General features: G+C 43.2%; 1 protein-coding gene across 3 annotated transcripts in view; it reads right to left on the reverse strand.

The window, feature by feature from the left end:
- THSD7A (thrombospondin type 1 domain containing 7A) overlaps window positions 1–24,123 on the reverse strand; it is an 862,000-nt gene that overhangs the window by 370,498 nt on the left and 467,379 nt on the right. For all 3 annotated transcript variants that reach the window (XM_029588974.1, XM_029588975.1, XM_029588973.1), the window contains one exon: window positions 18,106–18,309. In XM_029588974.1, the coding sequence (XP_029444834.1) occupies window positions 18,106–18,309 (204 nt within the window). The remainder of the gene's footprint in view (window positions 1–18,105; window positions 18,310–24,123) is intronic.

Consider the following 24,123-nt stretch of genomic DNA (forward strand, 5'->3'; position numbering starts at 1 on the left):
CTCGCCATCCCCCGGCACAGGCCGCTGTGCCGGAGGATTCAGGACCACCCCCAGACCGCCCCTGGCCATGCCCCCAGCCCGCCCATTTTTGAAAGCCCCGGGACAAACGCACGTCCCGGGGCTTGAGCACGCCACCAAGCCTATGCAAAATAGGCTCGGTGCGTGCAGGGGAAGATTTTTGGGGGTTACGTGAGTATCTTACGCGCGTAACCCTTTGAAAATCTACCCCATGTGTGGGTGCGTGTGCCTGTGAGAGCCTATATGTGACACATGGACTCTCACAGGCACACAAACATATACACAGGCTCTCACACAGACACATTCACAGGAACACACTCATGCACAAACACACAGGCTCTAACTCAATAATGCCCTCAGTCACTCACACATCTACAGACATGGCCTCCTGTTGACTTCAGGCCGGGCCTGCGGGCCTTCCAATTTGGGGGAGGAGAGCGGACGTTGTGTGGGTGCGAGGGTACATGCGCACACGCAATCATAAGACGGGCCTTTCCAATGGCCGCCGATGGGTTGATTACCGGTGGCTTGCAGCCTCTCTTCTTCTTCAGCTGCTGACAGCCCCACTGTCTCTCTTACTACTGCTGGCTCACTGCCTTCCCCAGGTATGCTACCTTGTGCAAATGCAAAGTATGCACACCCGGTTGCGCCAGGCCTGACCATTCTCTCTTCAGAGTAGGTTACATTTACCATCACACGCTGTCTTCTATCCGTCAACAAGTTTGTAATCCATGCCACCACCTTGGCGCTCACTCTCAAGCTTCTCTTTTTATTCACAAGTCTCCCATGCGGAACTGTATCAAAAGCTTTGCTGAAATCCAAGTAAATGACATTGAATGCTCTTCCTCGATCCAATTCTTTAGTCACCCAATAAAAAAAAATCAATCAAATTTGTCTGACAGGATCTTCCCCTGGTGAATCCATGCTGCTTTAGGTCCAGCAATCCTCCTGACTGTAGATAGTTCACTATTCTTTCCTTCAGCAGAGTCTCCATTAATATTCCCACCAGTGAGGTGAGGCTAATCGGCCTGTAGTTTCCAGCCTCCTCTCTGCTCCCACTCTTGTGAAGCGGGACCACCACTGATTTTCTCCAATCACTCGTCACCACCCCCGTTTCCAGGGATCTATTGAATAGGTCACACAGCACATCTCTGAGCTCCCTCAGTATCCTGGGATGAACCTCATCAGGCCCCTTGGCTTGTTCCACTTTCAGTTTTCCTAGCTCATCCCATACATTCTCTTCTGTAAACGGAGTTTCTTCTACTCCACCCCTATCCACTGGTCTTGTTGACTAGCGAAGGTCCTTCTCCAGGGTCTTTAGTGTACTGAATACCGAACAGAAGTATTTTTTTTAATATTTCCACCATTTCTTTGTCTCTCTCCATACATTGATACCTTTCACCTTTCAATTTCACTATACCACTTCGGACCATTCTCCTTTCTCTGATGTATCTGAGAAATGTTTTGTCACCTCACTTTGGCAATCCTTTCTTCCACCTGCCTTTTTGTTTTCTTGATTACTTTCTTAGTCTCCCTCAGTTTCACCAGATATTCTTCCTTGTGTTCCTCTTTTTGGGATCCTTTATATTTCTTTAACACTGTTCTTTTTGATTTTATTATGTCAGCCACCTCCTTTGAGAACCAGATAGGTTTCTTATTTCTCTTACTTTTGTTTACTTTTCTAACATATAGAGTTGATGCCTTTCTAATTGCTTCTTTTAGTTTTTCCCACTGTTGTTCCACCTCTCTCATTTTCTCCCAGTCTTCTAGTTCTACCTCCAGGTACTTTCCCATTTCAACAAAGTCCGTATTTTTGAAATTCAAAACGCAAACCTTCATGTGATTCTCCGTATCCTATTTGCAATATCAAACCATACCATTTGATGGTCACTGGGGCCAAGGTGGGCACCCACCCAGACATTAGAGACATTATCCCCATTAGTGAGCACTAAATCGAATATAACTCCCTCCCCTCATTGGTTTCATTACCATTTGTTTGAACAGAGCCCCTTGCAGGGCATTCACTATCTCTCAACTTCTGTTAGATTGTGCAGAAAGGATTCTCCAGTTTACATCTGGCAGATTAAAATCTCCAACAATCAATATTTCTCCCTTCTTTCCCACCTTTTGGATGACTTCAACCAGATCTCTGTCTAGTTCTTCAGTTTGAGTCAGAGGCCTGTAAACCACTCCAGTAAAAATAGATGCACCTTCATCTTTTTTTTTAGGATGACCCATAATGCTTCTTCCTTACCCCACATTCCTTGCAGTTGTTACGACTGTCGCTGCCCGACGTATCTGTGTATGTTCACGAAATGAACAATGGTTATATACTATATCAAAAACAGTTGAGCTATTTTTCCTTTCATATCAACTCTTGGATTTTTTATAGGTTTCACAAATCCTTACATGTATAATAATTTGAGCAGCTTAAATCAAGCTTAAAATGATTTTTACTCCTTATTTATTTGTATAAATGTTTCTCTTAAGAGTTACAGTAATAAAAGCCCCTTTATTAATTTTACAGATCTGTTTTTTTCACTGTGCAGCTGTTTTTTAAACCCAGCTACACTAACTGCAATAACTACATCCTCTGGCAACAAATTCCAGAGCTTAATTGTACATTGAGTGAAAAAACAATTTCTCTGATTAGTTTTAAATGTGCTACTTGTGAACTTCATGGAGTGCCCCCTAGTCCTTCTATTATCCAAAAGAGTAAATAACCGATTCAAATCTACCCATTCTAGACCTCTCTCATGATATTAAAGACCTCTATCATACCCCCCCTCAGCTGTCTCATCTCCAAGCTGAAGAACCCTAATTTTTTTCGTCTTTCCTCATAGGGGAGCTGTTCCATCGCCTTTATCATTTTGGTCACCCTTTTATCACAGGAGGGGAAAAATATCAAGGGGGATTTCCCATGATATTTGATCTCTCCCCAGTAAAATATTGTGGTGGTTTCCCTGTGATGTCCAGAAATGCCCATGTCCCGCCCAGATGCTGCCCAGTGGGGGTCCTTTCCCTTACCATGTGACAGGGTATCCGTGCCATTGGCCAGGCCCTGTCACATGGTAGGAGTAATGGATGGCTGGCGCCATCTTTAAAAATGGCATGGGCCATCCAGTGCTCCTACCATGTGACAGGGGCCTGCCAATGGCACGGATACCCTGTCACATGGTAAGGGCAAAGGGCCATCGGTGCCATTTTGATTAGTGGCAGCCGACGGCCCGAGAGCGGGAGATGGCTCCCGGGACCCCCACTGGACCACCAGGTACTTGTAAAAAGTTTTGGGGGGTTCAGGAGGGTGTGGGGAGCTAAGGGAACAGTTTTAAAGAGTCGGGGTGGGTTTAGGGATTGTTTTGGTGTGCCATTTTTCCCGACCTCCCCCAAAACAATAAGAGAACCCCAGGAATAAAATCGTGGGCCTCTCTTATCGGGAGCCCCCGATTTCTGACGATTTTGAAAATATCGTCCAATATTTTCAATCGTCTGAAGCCCGATTCACATCCCTACTGGTATGAGGCCCTCAAAGACTGGAGTTGGGCACCCGAGATCTAAACCAGCAAGGTTGCTGCTAGCTGATGCCTATCAGCCTTCCAACTTACCACCTTCCTAATGCATTTGGGGATTGATTTTTTATAAAAGATTCATGCGCAAAAATATTTGGCTTTATGCATGTAAATGGCTTTTTGAATATCAATCACGGGCCTATTCCCACAAAAGGAGGCACTTTTGCACAACACTTAAGAACACGGCAACAAGAGGCATTGCAGAGGGCAGAGTTGGGGTAGAGAAAGCTCAGGTACAGGTTTTAACTTTGTGTGTGCGGTCACGCAATTATGCGGGAAACCGGGAATTCCCAAAGCGGACTTGTGCACACAAGTCTACTTTGAAAATTTGGGATAAAATCTAAAAGTAAAAAGTTACCAAACACTTTAGTTATAAAATAACTCTCCTTCAATCTAACCACAGCATGAGCTGCTAAAACGTGCATTAAGGAAAGGGCATTTATGAATGGAAAGGCAATAATGAAAGGTAAAATATTTTATCAGGTAAAATATTTTATCAGTGAAAACTGGCTTTCATTATTGCCCAACCTATCTGCGGGCAAAAGGATGGCACATTGATGAAAGGGCAGAGAGAGGAACTATGAGTGTGGATTTGATTATTCCATCTACCCACATGGTTTCTGACTGAAAAATTACCTAGAGAGAAAGCAAGAACAATCTCCGTGAGTAATTTTTCCAGGGGCAAGAATTTGCTTTTAATTTCATTTATTTTACAAATTTTTATTCTACCTTTTCAGGGATTCTGTTATGCTCAGGCTTGTGGACCCTTGGGCCAACGAGGGGATATACACCTTGTGGAGGATCCGTAGGTTCTCTCGTCGGGTGGCGAGGCAGGACAGAGGAGGAGAGCCGCTGACCCTTGGCACTGAAGACAGAAGCTACTGTGGAGATGGACAAGGAGATGAGCGGATGAGCAGTCTTCACCACTGGTGGTCTGCGGTCCCCCCGGGAGGAGCCCGTAGGGACCCGACCGCTGGGACTTAGGTGGACCTAGAGAGGTCAGGGTATCGGTGCAAAGGCCAACTGGAGCTTCGCCCTGGAAGCCCGTGGTCCCCCCAGGAGGAGCCCGTAGGGACCCGGGCCACTGGGACTTAGGTGGGCCCTTGGAGACGGTGGTCTTGAAGGAGTCCTAGGTCAAGTGCCAGAGGGTCGACGCTCACTAATCCGAAGTCGTGTACCGGAGAATCACCGCTTGCCAATCTGAAGTCAGGAACCAGAGAATCACCGTAAGCCAATCCAAAGTCAGGAACCAGGAACACCAAGACGAAACAGGAACCAGAGTCCGAGCACAAGGAACTCACCGAAGCAAGCAGACTAGACAGCGTTGGAGGACGTTGCCAAGTCGAGGAATGGTCAGAGGAAGTCTCCTTATATACTTCCTCTGACCCTGGAGGTAAGAATCAGCTGCAGGCAATTAAAGGGGTGAGGTCCCTTTAACTCTGGAGAAGGGGCGTGGCCTCGCATCCAAGGATGGCGGCGGCCATCTTGGATCCGGGCTGCGGAGGAGAGCAGCAGCGGCCACGCGGGAGGAGCAGGGACGGCTTCGATCCCGGCGGCCAGCCCGAAGGCCCGCGCCGCCGCGCGGGGATACGGAACTCGGGGCAGGGCAGTCGACCCCGACGCTGCCCTGGTCGTCGGAGGAGGTAGGGGACTGCGCCCGCAGACGGCCACGGGTGCGGAACACAACAGATTCACTCACATAAAGTGGAGAACAGTAAAATAATAAGCAATATTTTGTATAGAGCACTAAAAAAACAAGTGCTCCATACAAAATAAAATATTTAACATTTACATATAACTCAAACTGACTACATATTAAAATCTTTCATTAAAAAACAGAATTTATAAAGAGAACAGACTAACTAAATACAAAGAGGTCCCTATTCAAAAGCATTTAGTCGGATAACTCAGAAATTATCCAGCTAAATGAAGATTTGGGTACTTGTCCAGCTAAACTCTAGCCAGATGATAAATTAGCTAGCTAGAACGTAACCAAATAAGCTAAGGCCATTCCAGGGGTATAAATGGGAGGAGTTGAGTTAGCCCATAACTTATTCAGCTAAGTACAGTTGACCCAAAAACCTGCTCTAATGTGAGCCAGATAAAGTTAGCCGGCTAACTTTAAGATATCTTGCTATATTCAGTAGTACAGCTGTACTATTAGATATTAGGGATGTGCAGAGCAAAATTTTATGTTCATATTTTTTATGTCCGAAAGGGGGTCCCACTTGCGGCCAATATGGACATAAAAAAAATCCAATGAGTTGGGTATATGTACATATGTGCAAAAAAAAAATTTAAACCCCCTCACCCTCCTTAATCCCCCCCCCGACTTACCACAACTCCCTGGTGATGGAGCGAGGAGTGAGGACACCATTTCTGCAATCCTTGGCGAGAAGCATGTGACGTCGGCGGCACGTCGAGTGACGCGGCGTCACGTGATTCCCGGCTCGTTCGCGCCGGACGGCTCGTTCGGCCCAAAAAGAACTTTTGGCCAGCTTGGGGGGTCAGGAGGCCCCCCCAAGCTGGCCAAAAGTTCTTTTTGGGCCGAACGAGCCGTCCGGCGCGAACGAGCCGGGAATCACGTGACGCCGGCGTCACTCGACGTGCCGCCGACGTCACATGCTTCTCGCCAAGGATTGCAGAAATGGTGTCCTCACTCCTCGCTCCATCACCAGGGAGTTGTGGTAAGTCGGGGGGGGGATTAAGGAGGGTGAGGGGGTTTATATTTTTATTTTGGCTCAACAATCGCGATTTCCCACATATCGAACATATCTATGTTCGATATGTGGGAAATCCGATCGTTTATGTCGAATCAATTTTTTAAGTAAAAAAAAAATATGAGTTGCGTTTTACTAATGCGGTCAATCCGAATGCACACCCCTATTAGATATACCTCCAAAGAGCCAAGAGATGGGCGCATAAACACTTATGTGCCTCAGCGTAGCACTGAGGTCCCCCTGCTGTGTAAATTTACTTCTGCTAGGGACAAAGCGTAAGTTTAAAAACGTTAAAAAAACAAAAAGATCCAAGGGGTTTAAAGAGTATGGGCCAAGTGGGGGAATGTAGGATATCAACCTAGGGGGTTGGCAGGAACTAGCTGGTAACTGGGTGAATTGGTAAATAAACTGGTAAAAGTGGAAATGGCATCCATGTGTGCCCCCTTTAAAAATCCCCCAACTTATGCAATAGAAGTGGGCTTTGTATGCATTTGCTTGCAGCCACTTAAAATTGGGCACACTTGTATGCCGCCAGGCTATTTTTATAACATGTGTACATAGACACACACATGTTATAAAATGGCCACGCCCCTGAGCGCAAGCTGACGCACAGCCGCCAATGTGCACCCATGTGCCTGTTTAAAAGTTACCGTTCCTGAGTCTAATTTGCTAAGTATTTTTTTTCATAGTCACAGAATGGCAAAAAAGCCTTAGTAACAGGATCTGGGTGTGACTTAAAGGAAGACATTCAGATCTTTTAGAAGTTTCAAATGCTAATTGGACATAAGAAATGGAAAGAAGAAAACAAACCTTATCATGAAAAAAAATTATTGCTAATAATATTCCTGGGTGGCATTCTTGCCTATGTATCTGATCCTTCCTGTCTACTGCTCTACTCAAATGGACTTTCTACTACAGTTTGAGTGGGTTCCTGGTAATCAGGCAGGTTCAAACATGATAATCTTAGTCAAATTCCCAACATACAGGTCAATACAGTACAGTGCACTTCAGTATCCCTTATACAGTAAGGGGTAATCGCGCGTGGAAAATGTGCGGCCAAACCCCCCCCCCCCCTGAAATTAATAGCGCCCACGACATGCAAATGCATGTTGATGGCCCTATTAATTATTTCTGTGCGATACAGAAAGTAAAATGTGTAGCCAAGCTGCACATTTTACTTTCAGAAATTAACGCCTACCCAAAGGCTGGCGTTAATTTCTGCCGGCACTGGGAAAGTGTACAGAAAAGCAGAAAAAACTGCTTTTCTGTACACCCTCCGACTTAATATCATAGCGATATTAAGTTGGAGGCCCCAAAATTTAAAAAAAATCAAAAATTTAATTTTTTTTTTTTAAATCAGCCTGCGGCCCACGGGTCGGAATATGGACGCTCAATTATGCCGGCGTCCATTTTCCGAACCCGTGGCTGTCAGCAGGTTTGAGAACCGACGCCAGTAAAATTGAGTGTCTGCTGTCAAACCCACTGACAGCTGCCGCTCCTGTCAAAAAGGAGGCGCTAGGGATGCGCTAGTTTCCATAGCGCCTCCTTTTACCGCGGGTCCTCATTTGCATACTCGATCGAGCGCCCAGGAGAGTGACATGTGCGCACGTTGGGAGAGCTGGCGCTCGCCTCGGAGCGCCAGCTCTCCCGCGAAATTTCCTGTATCGGCCCGATAGGAAACAGTCACTAAAAAGATGTTACCACAATTGATATTGACACCATAGAAGAAGGAAACTTTGATCCTCATGTCCTAGAACAATCAGGAATTCATGTTCACCAAAGAATATGCAAATATGATTTAATTCTGTGCAAATGTATCTCATATATGGGGCCTATTTACTAAATTACGTTTAAAATGTGTGTTTTATATTTGAAATTGAATCTATGCATAATTAACTCCTCTGAGGGCAATAATCAAAAGTGCCTGCATACTAGTACAAGCTCCTAGGTACTTTCACATGTGAGATTTATGTGCTTCTGACTAAGGGGGTCATTTTCTATCGATATCGCACACGAAAAGGGACTTTTCGCGTGCAATAGCTAGATAGAGGTGGAGTCAGGGTGGAGTCGCGACCTGACGTGGTGGAGTCGGGGCGGCGTCGAGGCGGCGTCGAGGCGCACACGGCGAAAACTTCACTGGGGGCGATAAGGTAAGACCCGTTATCGCCGCCAGTAGCATGCCCAATAGCGCCACCTTTCACAGTGGCGCTATTGTGTGCGAACGTCGGTAGCGATAACACCGCAGTGGTGCGATCACTGCCGGCTTTCGCAGGCCTGCCCTCCGCTAAGCCCCCCGCCCCATTACCGCTCGATTCAGAAAGCTGTGCGACGTTAGAAAATCCAGCCCTAAATTTTGTTAAATCTTAAGTGAACAATACATTAAAATGACATTTGCTGTAACCCATAATGTATGCATTTACCAGCAACAGAAATGCTTCTGTTCCACTGTAAACCTAAGCCTGATGGGGGCATTAATATACCCATGCCAAAGAGGGAAAACATGGAAACAACAAACCTAAATTATATAGAGAGAGTATGAGCTCCTGAAGATAGTCAAGCATGCCCGGCTTATAACTGGGATATGTATCTTTAGCTGGATCGGTACAAAGTAAATGGCCAAATGGAACTTATCTTTCATCATCTATCATATTAAATGTGTTACTATGATTCTGCACTTTTAACAGACTTAATTTAAAAATGTCATAAGCAAAATGGTTAACAAAATTAATACAAATTCAAGTACACGTAGCATGTCTTTGCTTTCAAGTCTGCATTCCTAATGCTTTCTATTTAAAAAGTGAAAGTAATGCAATGAAAATGAAATAGTTAAAGTGAAAGCAACTACGGAAAAATTGGAATCAAATATATTTAACATGCATTATGTTTAAATGTATCTTTTCTTTAGCGTCCAAATATTTTTTGAATTGATAATGTAAATACGTAAATACTATAATTGAATTGTTTTACTATTTATTTATTTAGAGACATTTTTATACCGGTATTAGAGGGGACAAAAATAATATAATCTAATACTATAATCTAATACGGAAACCAAGTAAACAAACCAGTGGATTCTCCTTTCTTATCCACTGCGGTCATTAAATCTACTTAAATGTTAATTAGCAGGGGTGTTATGTTTAAACCTCAGGTCTCCTACTTTACAATTAGGGTCACATAACATTATTTGTGGGTGCATTGCATATAATTATGTTGCACCTCTCTGTTCAATGTTTTGTTAAAATAAAGATCATTACATTACAGTTAATTCAAATAACAGACTTTCAACTGCTGTTACCTCTGGGGCCTGTGATTGGCATTCTCTTTCCACAGTGAACTGGCGTAATCAGTGTTCGCCTTCTGGTTGGAGAAAGCAAACATTCTGCAGCCCTGCAGGGTAAATCTGAGCTCAAAATGGGACATTTTAACCAGGGCTCTAGCTGGCAATGTAGCCAGCAGCCAGATGCTTTACTTACTTTAGTTGAGGTGACTGGTCCTTGAAGAAACTGAGCAGCAGTGTAGGAAGCAGGATGCAGCTCAGGTCACAGGGTCATTGGCCAGTGGGAAGGTAAAGAGCATCAGGAGTGGCATCTGCGGCAGCAGCTGGGGGTAGTGGAAACATAGCGGCAGCAGCTGGGGGTAGTGGAAACACAGCGGCAAAGCTGGGGGTAGTGGAAACATAGCGGCAGCAGCTGGGGGTAGTGGAAACATAGCCCTAGCATGCCTGTCAGGAGATGGCAGGAGTCTAGAATCGGGCCAGCCCCAAGATTGCAGCAGCAGCAGCATCGGGTGGAGGTTGGGTGGTCGGTGGGCCCCTCACTGATGTAGGGTCCAGGCATCGGGAAGACCAGCAGGTTATGGGCAGCAGAGGCTGCATATAAAGCAGCAGTGAAGGCTGTGCAATTCATAGGCCACCAGTCAATTGGGGTGACTGAAATTGGGCTACATAAGGGATTGAAAGGAAAGGAAAGGCAAACTTTTATTTTAGATATTTTTGGGGGGGTTGGGAGGAGGGGCGCCTTTGCAGTGGTGCAACTTTTCGAACTCATAACAAGCTTCCAGGGTCCCCATATTAAAGATGCCAGCATGCGGAGCATATTGATGATATTATTCAGCCCATGCAGATAGGTCCACATCCATTTTAACTTGTAATTTTTTTTTATCTGTCTCAGGTCTACACATACACATGCAGCTTTCACACATATGCAGGCTCTTGTACACCTGTAGGCTCTCCCTCTCATACACACATAGGCACTCTCTTTCATGCACACATGCAGGCTCTCTTTCTCATGCACAGACATGCAGATGTTCTCTCTCTCATACACATAGACATGCAGATGCTGTCTCTCATGCACACATACACACACCTCTCAATCATCCTCCTTTCTTCTGGGCCTTGACCACAATGTTCCTTATTTACTGCCGGAAGGGAGGTTGGAGGAGGCCATTGTTTCTGGTGGCCCTGCAACTGACAGATGAATCCTTCTTCCAGCCCTATAGGGCTTTCTTCGAGCCGTGGTAGGTTGGATTCTGCTGCAGCCCTGCCAAGAGCTTCTTCAGGCCGCAGTGGGTTGGGCAATAAGTTAACAGATAAAACTACTAGTCCCAAGTGCTTGACTAGAACACAAGGGACACACAGTTCCAGCTTTTCACTCTAATGAACTGGCCCATATGATTTGTGGCCCCCAAAATTTAAACATATCATCTTGAATTAATTCAGAGAAGTAATGGCAACCAATGCAATGAGACCAGCGGCGGTCCAGCACTTTCCCACTCTCTGTATCCTGTGGGTAAATTTTGAAAGGTTTGCAAGCAAGAAATAATTTGTTTGAAAGACCTTCATAAATAGAATTACAGTAGTCAAAGTGACTTAATGCTGAAGCTTTCATAACTGATCTAAAATTATCTGGCCTAAGCAATGGTTTCAATTGCCTGACAAATGTAAGCCACCAAAATCGTTTCTAGTGACTACAGAAACCAAGTTTCAAATGTCAAGGCGGAATCCAAGACAACACGGAAGCTTTTAACTACAGTCATATATGCAGACTGAATGTTGTCAAGCTCAATAAGCCTGTCTTGTTTTTAGTTTTGATTATTGGTGTACTCCCTACAGGTAAAAGGGCTTAAAGATTTGCACCAACACAGGCAGTTTTGATTATTTCCCCCCAGAGAGTGAAAAGGTGCATACATTTTATTTCACATGTGAAACATAGAAACACAATACATTGACATAAAAGTGAAAAATAAATTAGGAGGAAAACAAGCAGCAGGAGAGAATGAAGCCAAGGCAGTAGGCAAATTGACATTTTAAAAAATATTGGTAGTACTTCTACTATAAGACTGAAAAGCTTACCATTGCCTGCTCTGGAGAAAGATTTTATCACAGCCTGATAACACTGAAGTGCTCCAGAGAGACAGAGCTTTGGCTGACTAATCTTCTAAACTACTTACATACAGGGCACCCAAGAGGTTTCGTTTTAAAAAATCCAAGATAATCAATGGAAACACAAGTAATATTGCCATGGATAGACTATGGCTCCCTTCATTAATCCCCCCTCCCCCCCCGGGTTTTCTAAAAAGTACCAAGAAATATGTTTAATCATCAAACTGTTTTTGATGCTCTTCCTGTATGATTCACTGTACAGTAGAACACATTTTCTCCAAAATCCATTAAAAAAAATTGCATTTCCAGGGCCATGTTCCATTATTTGGAAAATCTTCTTTCAGCCAGAATTCTTTCAGCCAGAATCTTCTTTCAGCCAGGACCTGAAGTGCAGCTTGACCTGAATCCCCCCTCCCCTTCCCCTCCCCCTCCCCACACCATCTCTGCTACTCAGTTCAATGGTCCAACTGCTGCCTGATCCATCCTTCTCGTGGCTCAACCTGAAACCCACCACTCCCATAGACTGATCCAACGTGGCTCACAGGTCTGATGCTTGTTACTGTTGCTACTGTTTGTGCTGCCTCTCCCTTCTCTGCAATTCACAATCTCAGCTCAAGGGGAGTTAATTTTGCACATACTTGACAGAAATGAGCATCATTTGTAAGCCAGGGTAGGTTGAGTCTGATCTCAGTCTCTCAAATTGCTGCTAATGCCCATCTTCAATTATTATTATGCCAAAGTGTTGCGGGAGCTCTAGGGAGCAGTCCCAATTTGGGAAAGAGAGTATGCCCTTGGGCCATGGCACGGCCCCCAGTGGAGGACTCTGGAGAAGCGCCGAGGCAGGCGAGAAGTATCTGAGCATGGGTGGACAAGCTGAAGACTCGGGGCCCTGACCTCTGCCAAACCTGAATGCCCCAGAAGAGACCCAGCAACGCAATGCTGGTCTCTGGGGAAGCCTTCCGGCCACTCGATAGCCCTTTCGGACCCGCCTTCTGAAACGGCAGGTGTGACAGGGACAGACAGAGGTGAAGGACAGGTGATGACTATGGAACAGGGATGAGACATAGGCGAGACGAGGCACTACGAGACTCAGGCAGGCACTACCCCTCATGGTGCCCTATACAGCCCTCTGTGGGCTGGTCGAGGACCACCCTGTCCCACTGCACGCCCTACACAACCTGAAGAGTCTGGTTGCGGACCACGCGGAGAACGGGACAAGCACATGACTGAAGCTCAGGACAGAAGAGGAATCTGGGCAGCACTTGAACACGGATCTGACCAGAACAGGGTTCCAATGACTGGGAACAGGACTCTGGCTCAGATTCAAATACAGATTCAGGCAAACTCAGGATGGTCATCTGGAGGTGGAATCCGGTGGCAAGACAAAGCTGGAATACTGGGAGCCAGGAACTGGGACAACTGGACACAGGACCTGAAGTGCTGGAAGAACTGGAGATGAGGACTGAGAACAGGCACATTTGGAGACAAGAACATCTAGAGACGAGGACATCTGGAGATGAGGACATTTGGAGACAGGAACCAGAGAACTGGAACGACAACGCAGAGGATGGACAAGGATGCAGGATCCAATGAGAGACCAGGAACCACAGATGAAGACAAGGGAGCTCCCACGAAGAACACAGACCTTGAAGGAGAGACAATAGACCTCAGAGCCTCCTAGATGAAGAACTGTAATGGAGCATCCAGGAGCAGGCTAGCTCCTTATGAAGGTGACAAGGTTCTGCTGGAGAGCTCTTTTATAAGGCTGAAGATAAGACGCTGGGATGATGTCATCAGGCAGGGCTGCATGGCTTTTCCCACCACAGGCTCTTTAAATATCGAGGAGAGGTGTGGCCGCATGGCTAAGGAGAAGCCAGAACTGGGGACAGCTGCAGCAGCGTCCTAGCTGTGAAGCAAGACTGAGGGTGGCGCTCCTGCCGCAAGATGAGGCCGGGATGTCGGCGGCCCCATACCATGAAAAAGGGCAAGTTTGATGTCAGCTCCACCTGCCCTGGAGCAAGGACGGTGGCGGTGCTTGGGCCGCTCAAGGGGGCAGCGACGATGACGGCCTCCAGGCCACAGAGGGGAGACCACAGCAGCAATGTTCCTGCTGTGAGGCAAGCAGCGATGTCGGCGGTCTCCGGGCCACAAGGAAGGACAGTAGCATCGGCTGGTGGGCAGCGGTGTCAGAGAGCAGGGCCGGCGGGACCAGCGAAGATGAGAGGCTGCTCGCAGCTGGGGCCCGCGAGCAGCATCGTAACACAAAGAGAGCTTCCTTCTGGATTTCATAGAATGTGATATGCAAGACAACATGCCTAGATGCACCTGGAAGCTCTGTTTAACCAGCTCAACTGTTTGGACCATACGGCGCTCCATAGATTTATCATGCAGTTCAAGCAAGGAGAAGCAGCAGGAGCAACAGGTTGTGGGGCTCAGGTTGTGAGGGTCCTAATGGGTTGCTGAGAGGAACTCCCATAATCTGGAAAAATCAATTATCTGCAATGGTCTCAGTCTTGAACAAACAGATTAAAGGTGCTCTTCTGTAATTGCAATATTATGTAGCCCCGATCGCATTCTAGGCCTGTGCAGGGAGGCACACGGGAAAGGCCACAGACCATACAAGGCTCCATGACCATCCCTTGGATTCCATCATGGGGGGGGGGGGGGGGGGGTGTGGAGAAAAGTTTTCAAGGCCCTTAGGGTTTTTACTCACTATGGGGCTTCTTGGAACTCTAATCATTCTCTTCCCCACCATAGAAAATATCATTTCCCCTGTTCATGTGGTACAGAGGTTTTTATAACAATGGGGAGTGGTGCTCCTCTCTAACACACTGACTCTGTCTCAGGCATCACCAAAGTAACCACATCTTGCATGCTTGTGAGGGGCAAGGAAATGTTCTAAGGGTCAGGAAATGGCACACACACACACACCCTCAACAAGTGCAAAGAAACAGGAAAAGAAAAAGAAAGAGTGGTACAAGCCAATGCCCAATTCCAAGCAGAAACTCAGATTTAAAAAAAGAAAAAAGCACAGCTCCAATCCAGCTATGTGTTCCATCCACAACAAGTAAAATGTGTATTACACGTCACTGCCTAATTAGTTCATCACATGCAATAGCTTTGGAAATGCTTTGAGTTAAAAAATAGTTTTCTTAATTTTGACACTACTCAAAACTGTCTCTCTTACAAAAATGTAAACAGGAGCTTCATAACAATTCCCAAGAGGCTACAAATACAATAAAGTTGCTAGTGTGAACCACCTTGCCTGTTAGATCTCTTCAAAATGGAAGGGCTGCATGCACAGTTGAATAACATTAAGGACCAGAGTAGTCAGCAATAAACAGGAACATTGCTGCTCTAGTGTACACCAGACAATTGGATTGTAGATTGCTTTTTCAAGGTCACTAGTTATAGCAAAAAATTACTGATCAACATAATCTATGCCTCTGTGAGAAAGCTTAACCACAAGAAACAGATGCCACTGCAAGCAACAAAGTTGGAAGGAACTGGTACAAACATTACTTATAAAAATAAGGTGATTGCTTTGTTAGAAGAAAGAAGCTTATTGATGCTTTATGATATAACGTCCTGATATGTGAAAACCTAGTAGATGCTTATGTATAATTTAATTTACCTGGGCCACACGCACACAAACAGAAAGGTTAGACTCAAGAATTCAGTTTTCCCAGTTGAGCCTTTGTTCAATTATAAATCAAAATCTATAGTCACAGCACCAGTCTAGATGCAGACTTTGCAGACGTAATGAACTCCAATTCCCTATGCCCAATTTAATTACAAGCCAACATTTTGTGCAGCTGCTAAATACTGTACAGGTGATGCCTTGGTTATTTCTATGTGAGACATTTGCAGATCTCCTTTCTCTATTGCAACTAGCATAGTTAGGTTCAATTTGCATTAAAGTCTGAGCAGACCACTGTATCATCAGTAATGATGTATGATATAAATTAAGCAGCCCTGTGGCAAATTATGACCTAGTACTCTTATATTTTTGTGGGAGAGGCTGTATAACAGGGTGTGTGTTTCTTTAAGCCCCTGGTAAACAGCTTGGTAAACCCCTATATGGGTTTTGTGTAATTCCTCTAGAGTTTTTTTTTTCTAGACAGCTAAAACAGTCTCCTGGAAAAAGCTGAAGAAACAACAGATTATTGGCTAAGATCCCAGAATTAATGGTGAAATCAAGCTTTCCATCCAACTTCTAGTCTGAGAATTCCACCTTGCATCTAGAAGGAGCATGCAGAATAATCCAGAGGATGCTTTTCCCCATCTTAGGAACAATTGCTAAGTGAATAGTGAATATTGCTAGTGAATATTGTTTACTGTTGAGTAAGACCTTTGTGGTGTTTGAACTGGGTAATGTTCAACAGCTTGGCATTAAATCAGCTTAGAGAGACAGGGGCATCAACCACATCACTGTACTATCTCATGACAGATCCACAGAACTGAAAGAGGAATGTGTGGTAGCCTCACACAAAATACAAAATTCTGTTAGAGAACAGTGCGTGTATGCTGCTGCTACCAGGAACATCCCTGGAGGAAAAGTCCATAAACCTCTATTTGCCATTTAGATTTGGGGAAGCCACTGCTTAAATTGGTTATAAGCAAGAAGGACTGAACCTATTCTTTTAGGATCCTACTGGGTACTTGTGACCTGCATTGGCTGCTGTTGGAGACAGGATGCTGAGCTTGATGGATGTTTGCTCTGTCCCAGTATGGCATGTTCTTATGTTCTTATCATCTTATGTGAGGAAATGCAATTTTCATTCACTGAGATCTGCCTGTGGATTGGATTTTATCTTGAACTCTACTCCTATAACTGATCATATTGAACCACCACCTAAGTTTCAGTCTGCCTTTGGTTAAGGGATCAGTCCAACTAAGGCATAAGACTACAAACCATATGCGGTGTAAACTCTAGAGTCTGAATGTTATAGGAGAGCCTAGGAAATCGCTATCAATGTCTAGTCATCTTTATCCAGTGGATGTTTCACTTCAGGAGATCCACTACACCATTTATTAAAATGAATTTCTTGAAGAACTCAGTAACCCAGGAGGGGCTTGGAATTCACCTACCAACAAATAGTTACACTTAAATAGTAGATTACTATCTAAATTCACATGTTTTCAATGCATTGACTGTAAAGGAGTTTAATAAACATAATATTTGCGTATGGCTGCATTGGGATTTTATTAAGTAGTGTGGCCTAGTAGCAAAGTCATGCAGTTCAGAGTAGAAGAATGCATGATCTTTGACACAGCATCCCCCTATGAGGATGCTAGAATGATTTATTCCTGCTAGCAAATTAGCAAATGACCCCTAATGTCTGTGTGGACTTTTTCAGTTTGGAGTTGCAAGGTTCAATATTGCCCTTTCAGTTTCTTTAGGTTTGCATAGTACAAGCCCAAAGCCTTGGCTGAGGATTCCTAGTTATGAGATTTACTTCCAACTCGCTTCCAGTGGTTGGGTAACTTATCTCTCTTTGGTTTTTGAGTGGTTTATTTTTGTTGGGAGGACAGTTTTGCCAGTACCATTTCCTTGCAAAAGTTTTAAAATGAAAGATTATATGCATTAATGAAACCACCGCCCAGACCCTGTCCTCCCCCGCAGATAAAAGTATGCACACAGGACTTGTATTCCTGCACTTTTATCTGTATATCGGGCAGGAAATTCTATAAAAGCCCATTTCCACAGGTAAAACAACACTGTACCTGTAGAAATGCCTTTTAAAATTACCGTTTTTATGTCCACTTCTAACTTCTGATTTGTAGCGGTTTTCGTTACCAACAAATAAAGACAACTTCACAACCAGTTTTTAGAAAAAAAGTATTGGAAGCTGCCAAGACTCTGTTGTATTATAGCAATTTGTTGAATTTATTGATGAACATTTTGCTTTGGACTATCATCAATGTGGATTTAAAAAAACATCTCAGTACTGAGACTTTTTTTCTAGCCTGTGTGATTACTATACTATGAGGTTTTGATGCAGAGAGAAGATATGTAATGCTACTACTTGATATATCCACTTCCTTTGACATGGTTAATCCTAAGATTTTGCTTTCGTGTCTAAGTGAAACAGGTACTGGGGGGAAAGGTTTTATTGTGTTTCTCCTCTTATCTTACAAACCAAACTCAACAGGTTAAAACTGCTAATAATATATCTGATCAAAGAACAAGGGTGATCAGAAACAGGGAGTTAAAAGGCCAAAGTCCCATCACAAAAAGTGAGTATGCCCAGTCTACAAAGGATCAGCCACCTTTATGTACAGAATCAGTATCATGTCAGAGAAAATTATTTTAACAAAATAGGCATGCTTTCTAAAACGTGATCAGAGAGAAACGAAAAAAATCTCTATCAAGAGAAAAATAAGAATCATACTACTATTTAAAAAAGGATCTTACCATCACTGTTAATGCAGGTAACTAGTGGTACTTGTGTGCCAGTGCCACACTGGTTTCCATTGTCAGGTATACAAGCCTCCATTTTTACCACTCGCCAGTCAGAGCAGGATGGCTCCTCACAGGGGATGGCTTCAATCAGGTTAGGGCAGTTTCCAGTCCCTCCTGTGGGCTCGTTTGTAATGTGCCGCTTCCTTAGTTTAAAACCTAGGATACAATACAGAGGAAAGCTAAAGTATTGGGCTAAATCTGGCCATTTTTCCAGGCACTGGTAAATGTGTTGTGTCTTTCAGATTCTGAAGAACTACTTGACAACTGACCCCCAACTTAAATCAAGGCCATGTTTCTCCTGTTTTATGAGGTCCATGAGGGCCTAGGCAAGTTGAGTTTTCAGAACATACGTCCACATGAGATAATTTGTATAAGGGTCTAATTTACATAAGTACAGCATCAATTTGCATATGTCTATCGAAAAAAACCTAAAGTGTAAGTGATTTCTTCCGTTTGGTAAGTTTCAGAAAATATTTTGAACACCTGGGGGCCAAGTCACTGACCGGAGCAAAGTTTTGAAAGCATGTGCACAAACCCGACTTTTAATTCACAATTCACGTAAGTAATGACATGCAGATGACTGGTACACTCTGTCTTATCAATATCTTTCAGATTTTCACCGTGCTAAGCGCCTTAAAGTGAGGGAGATTTCATTTCACAGGCAGTGAAGGATTGATTTGCTTCTTTATTTGTAATTCAAATTTTATTAGATCTTACATATCATAAATCCAAGAGTGGGTTACAATAAAACCCGGCTAACAATTTCAGATTGCCCCTTGACATATTTATATAACTCTATATACTCCTTATCGCCCATCACCACAACAACTTCAAAATAGAAACATCACCTTTGATTCACTCAATTTCCCTCTGATATCAGTACATAAAATCCTTACCTCCCCCAACATTCCTGCACTATACCCCGCTCTCCGATTCCCCCCAGTTTCACAGCCAACAACAACCCCCCCTCCAACCCCCCTGATATACATACCCAGATAACTTTAAACTTGCTCTGAGGCACATCCAGAGTTATTTGGCTAGCCATGAAAACAGGAGTTAGCTGGGTCAGTTATCCAGCTAAGTTAACGCCACCCCAGAATGCATCTGGAACGCCTCCAATTTATCTGGATAAATGACTTAACTGGTAAATGCATCCGGTTAAGGGGGCCAGATATTTAAACCTCGAGGATTGCTCAGCTGACTCAAAAGTTATCGGGACATACCCCTTTGAACATGGATCTCCTTGTGCTTTTCTGTTTTTTCTGTTATGGTTTCACACCTCAGCCACAATCATTATCAGCTTTTTCATTTTCTTTCTGGCATGGTGTTTAAAGTAACTTTCACTGGCGGTTAAGGAAGAGTTTACGTTTATATTCTGTCTCTTATGTTTCAGACACAAAAAGACATGATTCTCCTGAAGACGTATGAGTAGAAATTGCAGAGTAGCCACAAAGGCCATTAAGCTAACACAGTAGAAGCAAACATGGCAAGCCAAACCATTCACATCCTATCTCCTTGTCATAGGATATTGTTTTATTTCTGTAATTAGAAGCTTAATGTTTGTCATATGCTTTGTATTGTTATTTGGCGTCAGCTCTTCTATGAACTCTTTTATATTGTGGCATGCTCGTGGTTGAAGATCCAGGTTTCAGTTTGTAATGGGAGGCAACTACTAAGGTGGTGTAAGAGACTAAATTGTATCCGTTTGTTTTTTTCCAGTAATGCTCATATGATTTTGCTCATTTCTTTTCCAATCTCAGTATTTGTTGCTGCATATGGTTTGGTTTCCAGCATTATTTTAACTTCTGTTTCCTTGCCAGAAACATTTAACATTTCCTTGTAGTTGTGCAGCCATTCTGTCCTTGATTTTAGTGCGATGCATTATCTGGCCTCTTGTGAAGCTCTTTACTCTTCAGTGAATTTCAAACAGGGATATCTACGGGTCAAGTCATGAAGCTTGGGTACTGTATGCCCATTAAGCTTGCTACTATCATGTGACATCGGTGAGAAGCTGAATCTGTTTATAGAGGGACACTCATTTTCTGCCCGAAAATGGTGTCCCTGCCCCTTAGAAATATGCATTCTGAGGCTTCAGCTGAAAACCCTCACAGTGACAGAGGTCTCATGATACCTTGCCTTCATGTCAAGTCAATATAGTGTCAGTATGTATGGAGTAGTACCACTGCCCACTGGGAGGAATGGCGTGAGAGTATGAAACCTCTGCTCCCACATGAAGCAGAGGGAATAGCAAGAGGATTCAAAGAACTGGAGTCCTGCTTGTGTTTGGAGCTCTCTCTTCACAGATTGGCACCATACAGCCTACCTCCTCAGAGGAGTACTGGGAAGAAAGATTTTAGAACTGAAGTTCCTGAAAGTCCAGCAAAGAGGGAAGAGATAAGAATCTGGAAGAACAACAGATCCTGTGGAGTTCGGAGGGAAAGGGGATTCCCTGGAAGCTGGGGACATGCACACTGGGAGGTGCCAGATAAGAGGCATTCTGTCTGGAAACATCAACCAGAGTCAAGAACTGATTCACCTATAATTAGCCAGAGACTTAAGAGAGAGAAGAGGAACCCTTAAGGAAAAAGATTTTGGCTACCCAACAGGTACTGGGAGGACCCAGGGTGGAAAGGGTACCCATCCTAAAGGGCTGAACTGTATTGGGGAAGGAGTGCAGATAAGATATTGAGAAGAAACTGTGATTTATTTTTTGTACTGTGGATTTTATTGCAGTACTGAGGCATGGTCTTTAATTGTTATTTTTGATCTTTTGTGTGAAAACCAGCCTGACTTTTTATGCATTATAGAGATTTGGCTAATACTGAAAATGCGCTTTTGAACCAACTATGTCTCCCTGAGAATGTTGTTAAGTCATAGCTTCATGCTGATAGAAGGGAAGTAGGGGAAATGATTAATCTTAGATGCAATGGTATCTCTAGGATGGAGTCAGTTTGTGGGCCAACTCATAAACTGAATCACACATTGGACTTAATTTTTGCTCATCTTTCTTTCCTTCTATTTGGGACATCAATAGTACAAATTATTTTGGTTCCTTAGTCAGATCATTATTAAATGAGGAAAGTTGATATTTTGAATTTAAGTAAGGAGAAAGCAACTGAAATTAACTTTGTGGCCAGATGTGCCTCACAGATACTGACTAATTTAGGGAATTGTTCCCACCTCTGCTAAACGATGTTAAGTGACAGGATGCTCCTGGTTAGTTGATAAATGGAATTCTGTTTTACAGACTACTGTTGACCAGCTGGCTCCACAGAAATCTGTTTACATACAACAGTTTCATGGTGATCCATGGTTGACTGCTGAACTTAAAGATGCAAAAAGAAAATTAAGATGGTTGGAGTGAAAATGGTGTAGACATCCCTCTGATGATAATCTGGCAGTCTGTCGGTCATTTGTAGACACGTCACTTACAGAGCAAAGTCTTAACGGCACAAAATGAGGTATTTCTCATCTAAGATTGATGCCTCATTAAATTATACTAGAGAACTGCTTTCTACAGTAAACATTTTGAGAAATTCAACCCCTTATGTTCATGACACAAAGAGTCTGATTTCTAATTAAAAATTGTGATTTGTTCTCTGACTTTTTGTAAAAAAAAGTCAGCACGTCTGTGGTCAGTTTACTTCAGTAATTTCTGAGCCAGTTGGTACAATACCACCTGCAGAGATATGATGAGAAAATGTCTTGAATTTTTCATCTACAGAAATAGCTCAAATTATCAAGAATATGACCTTTGCTTATTGTCCCTCAGCCTCTGCTCAGTTGATTTGTTAAAACTGACCAGAGGTGAGATTAGTCCATTCCTTTCTGATCTGGTAAATGCTTAATTGGAGGAAGGATTTTTGCCTTCCTTATTGAAATAGGCATCACTATGTCCTCTTTTTAAAAAGTCAGGCTTTGATCAATCATTCTTGCTAATTATCAGCCCATTTTGTCTATGTCTTTTTTGGCAAAAATATTTGCTTTTGCATCTAAGTGAAATGGGTACTGGGGGGAAAGTTTTATTATGGTTCACCTCTTAACTTACAAACCAAACACAGCAGGTTAAAATTGCTAATAATACAGCTGATCCGCATTTCATGTTGACTGGTGTTAACACAAAGCTCAGTACTGTCTGAGGTACTATTTAACAAATATTTGACACCTTTGTATAAATTATTGTTAGTTATAAGATCTACGCCAATGGTATACAGTTTTTTGCACCAATCACTTTATCTTGGTACACTGCCTTTGAATTTATATTTGACAGCAGGTAAACGTTGGCTTTGCATAACAGATTAGCACTTAATATTAATAAAACCAAGATTTTAATATTAAGTAGGCAGTCATCTGAAGGTATTCCATCTTCCTTCACATTCGAGATAATACAATTGCCAATTAGATCATAAGTTCAGAACTTAGGGATGATTTTGGATCCAGAGCTCTCAATTGATGGCCATATTAAACATTTTATAAAAACATCTTTTGATTGTTGCAACAACTTAAACCATTATTAGAACTAAATACTTTCTGAACCATTCTTCAGGCTCTGGTCTTCCCCTTGCTAGATTATTGTAATTCCTTATTAGCAGGTCTTTCTGGCACTGCATTGAGAGCACTAACAGTTATTCAGGATTCCTACAGTCATATCTTAATGGGCACTTGCATACGTGAGCATATAACTTCTGTCTTACAATCATTATACTGGTAGGCAATTCAATAGCATATACACCAGAAATTCGCAATGATTTTTCACATCTCTACTCCCTGGATAAATGCATTGTTATGCATATATAAGCTTTCAAGATGCATAAGATTAGCAAATAAGGATTTGCTAGCGATTACATCCCCCAAACTAGCAACACTTATAGAAACTCGCGATCAAGCCTGTTCAATTATTGGGCCTACTGTATGGAATTCTCTCCCAGACGACCTACATCTTACAACTGATCTGTTTGTTTTTAGAAAGGGTCTTAAGATATTTTTTTTTATAGAAAAGCATTTGGTAAGAGACATTTTGCTGTGATAGCCTGGCCTCATTATCAGTTTGTTTTTTAATTTGTTTTGTTCTATATATTTGTTTATTTTATATTTTTATCTTTGTACTTTATGATTTTTATACTGATCCCACCTCAAAATTTGAAGAGTGGGCTACATATTCTAAATAAATAAATATTGTGCCAAAGTTTTGGACTTGGTTTATCCTGCCAACAGTTAAAGTACAGGATTTTATTTTTTAATAATAGCATAGATTGAGAATATCTGGAGAATATCAAGGAAGAATATTTAGTGAAACTGAGGGAGATGAAGAAAGTAATCAAGAAAGCAAAAAGTCAGGCAGAAGAAAGGATTGCTATTTAAGTAAAGTGAGGTGACAAAACATTTTTCAGATATATCAGAGAAAGGAGAAAAGTCCAAAGTGGTATAGTGAAATTGAAAGGTGAAAAGGATCAATATGTGGAGAGAGATGAAGAAATGGAAGAAATATTAAACAAATACTTTAGTTCATCATTTACTAAAGAAGACCCTGGAGAAGGACCGTCGCTAGTTAACAAGACAGTGGATGGGGGTGGAGTAGATGAAACTCCATTTACAGAAAAGAATATATGGGAAGAGCTAGGAAAACTGAAAGTGGACAAAGCCATGGGGCCTGATAAGGCTCATCCCAGGATACTGAGGGAGCTCAGAAATATGCTGACAGGTCCGCTGTGTGACCTGTTTAATAGATCCCTGGAAATGGGAGTGGAGCAGAGTGAATGGAGAAGAGTGGTGGTGGTCCCGCTTCACATTTCAGCAGAGAAAAGGCTGGAAATTACAGGCCGATTAGCCTCACCTCGGTGGTGGGAAAAGTAATGGAGGCTCTGCAGAAGGAAAGAAGAGTGTACTATCTACAGTCAGAGGATTGCTGGACCTGAGGCAGCATGGATTCACCAGGGGAAGGTCCTGTCAGACAAATCTGATTGATGTTTT

The sequence above is a fragment of the Rhinatrema bivittatum genome, chromosome 2 (assembly GCF_901001135.1).
Source record: "Rhinatrema bivittatum chromosome 2, aRhiBiv1.1, whole genome shotgun sequence".
NCBI lineage: Eukaryota > Metazoa > Chordata > Amphibia > Gymnophiona > Rhinatrematidae > Rhinatrema > Rhinatrema bivittatum.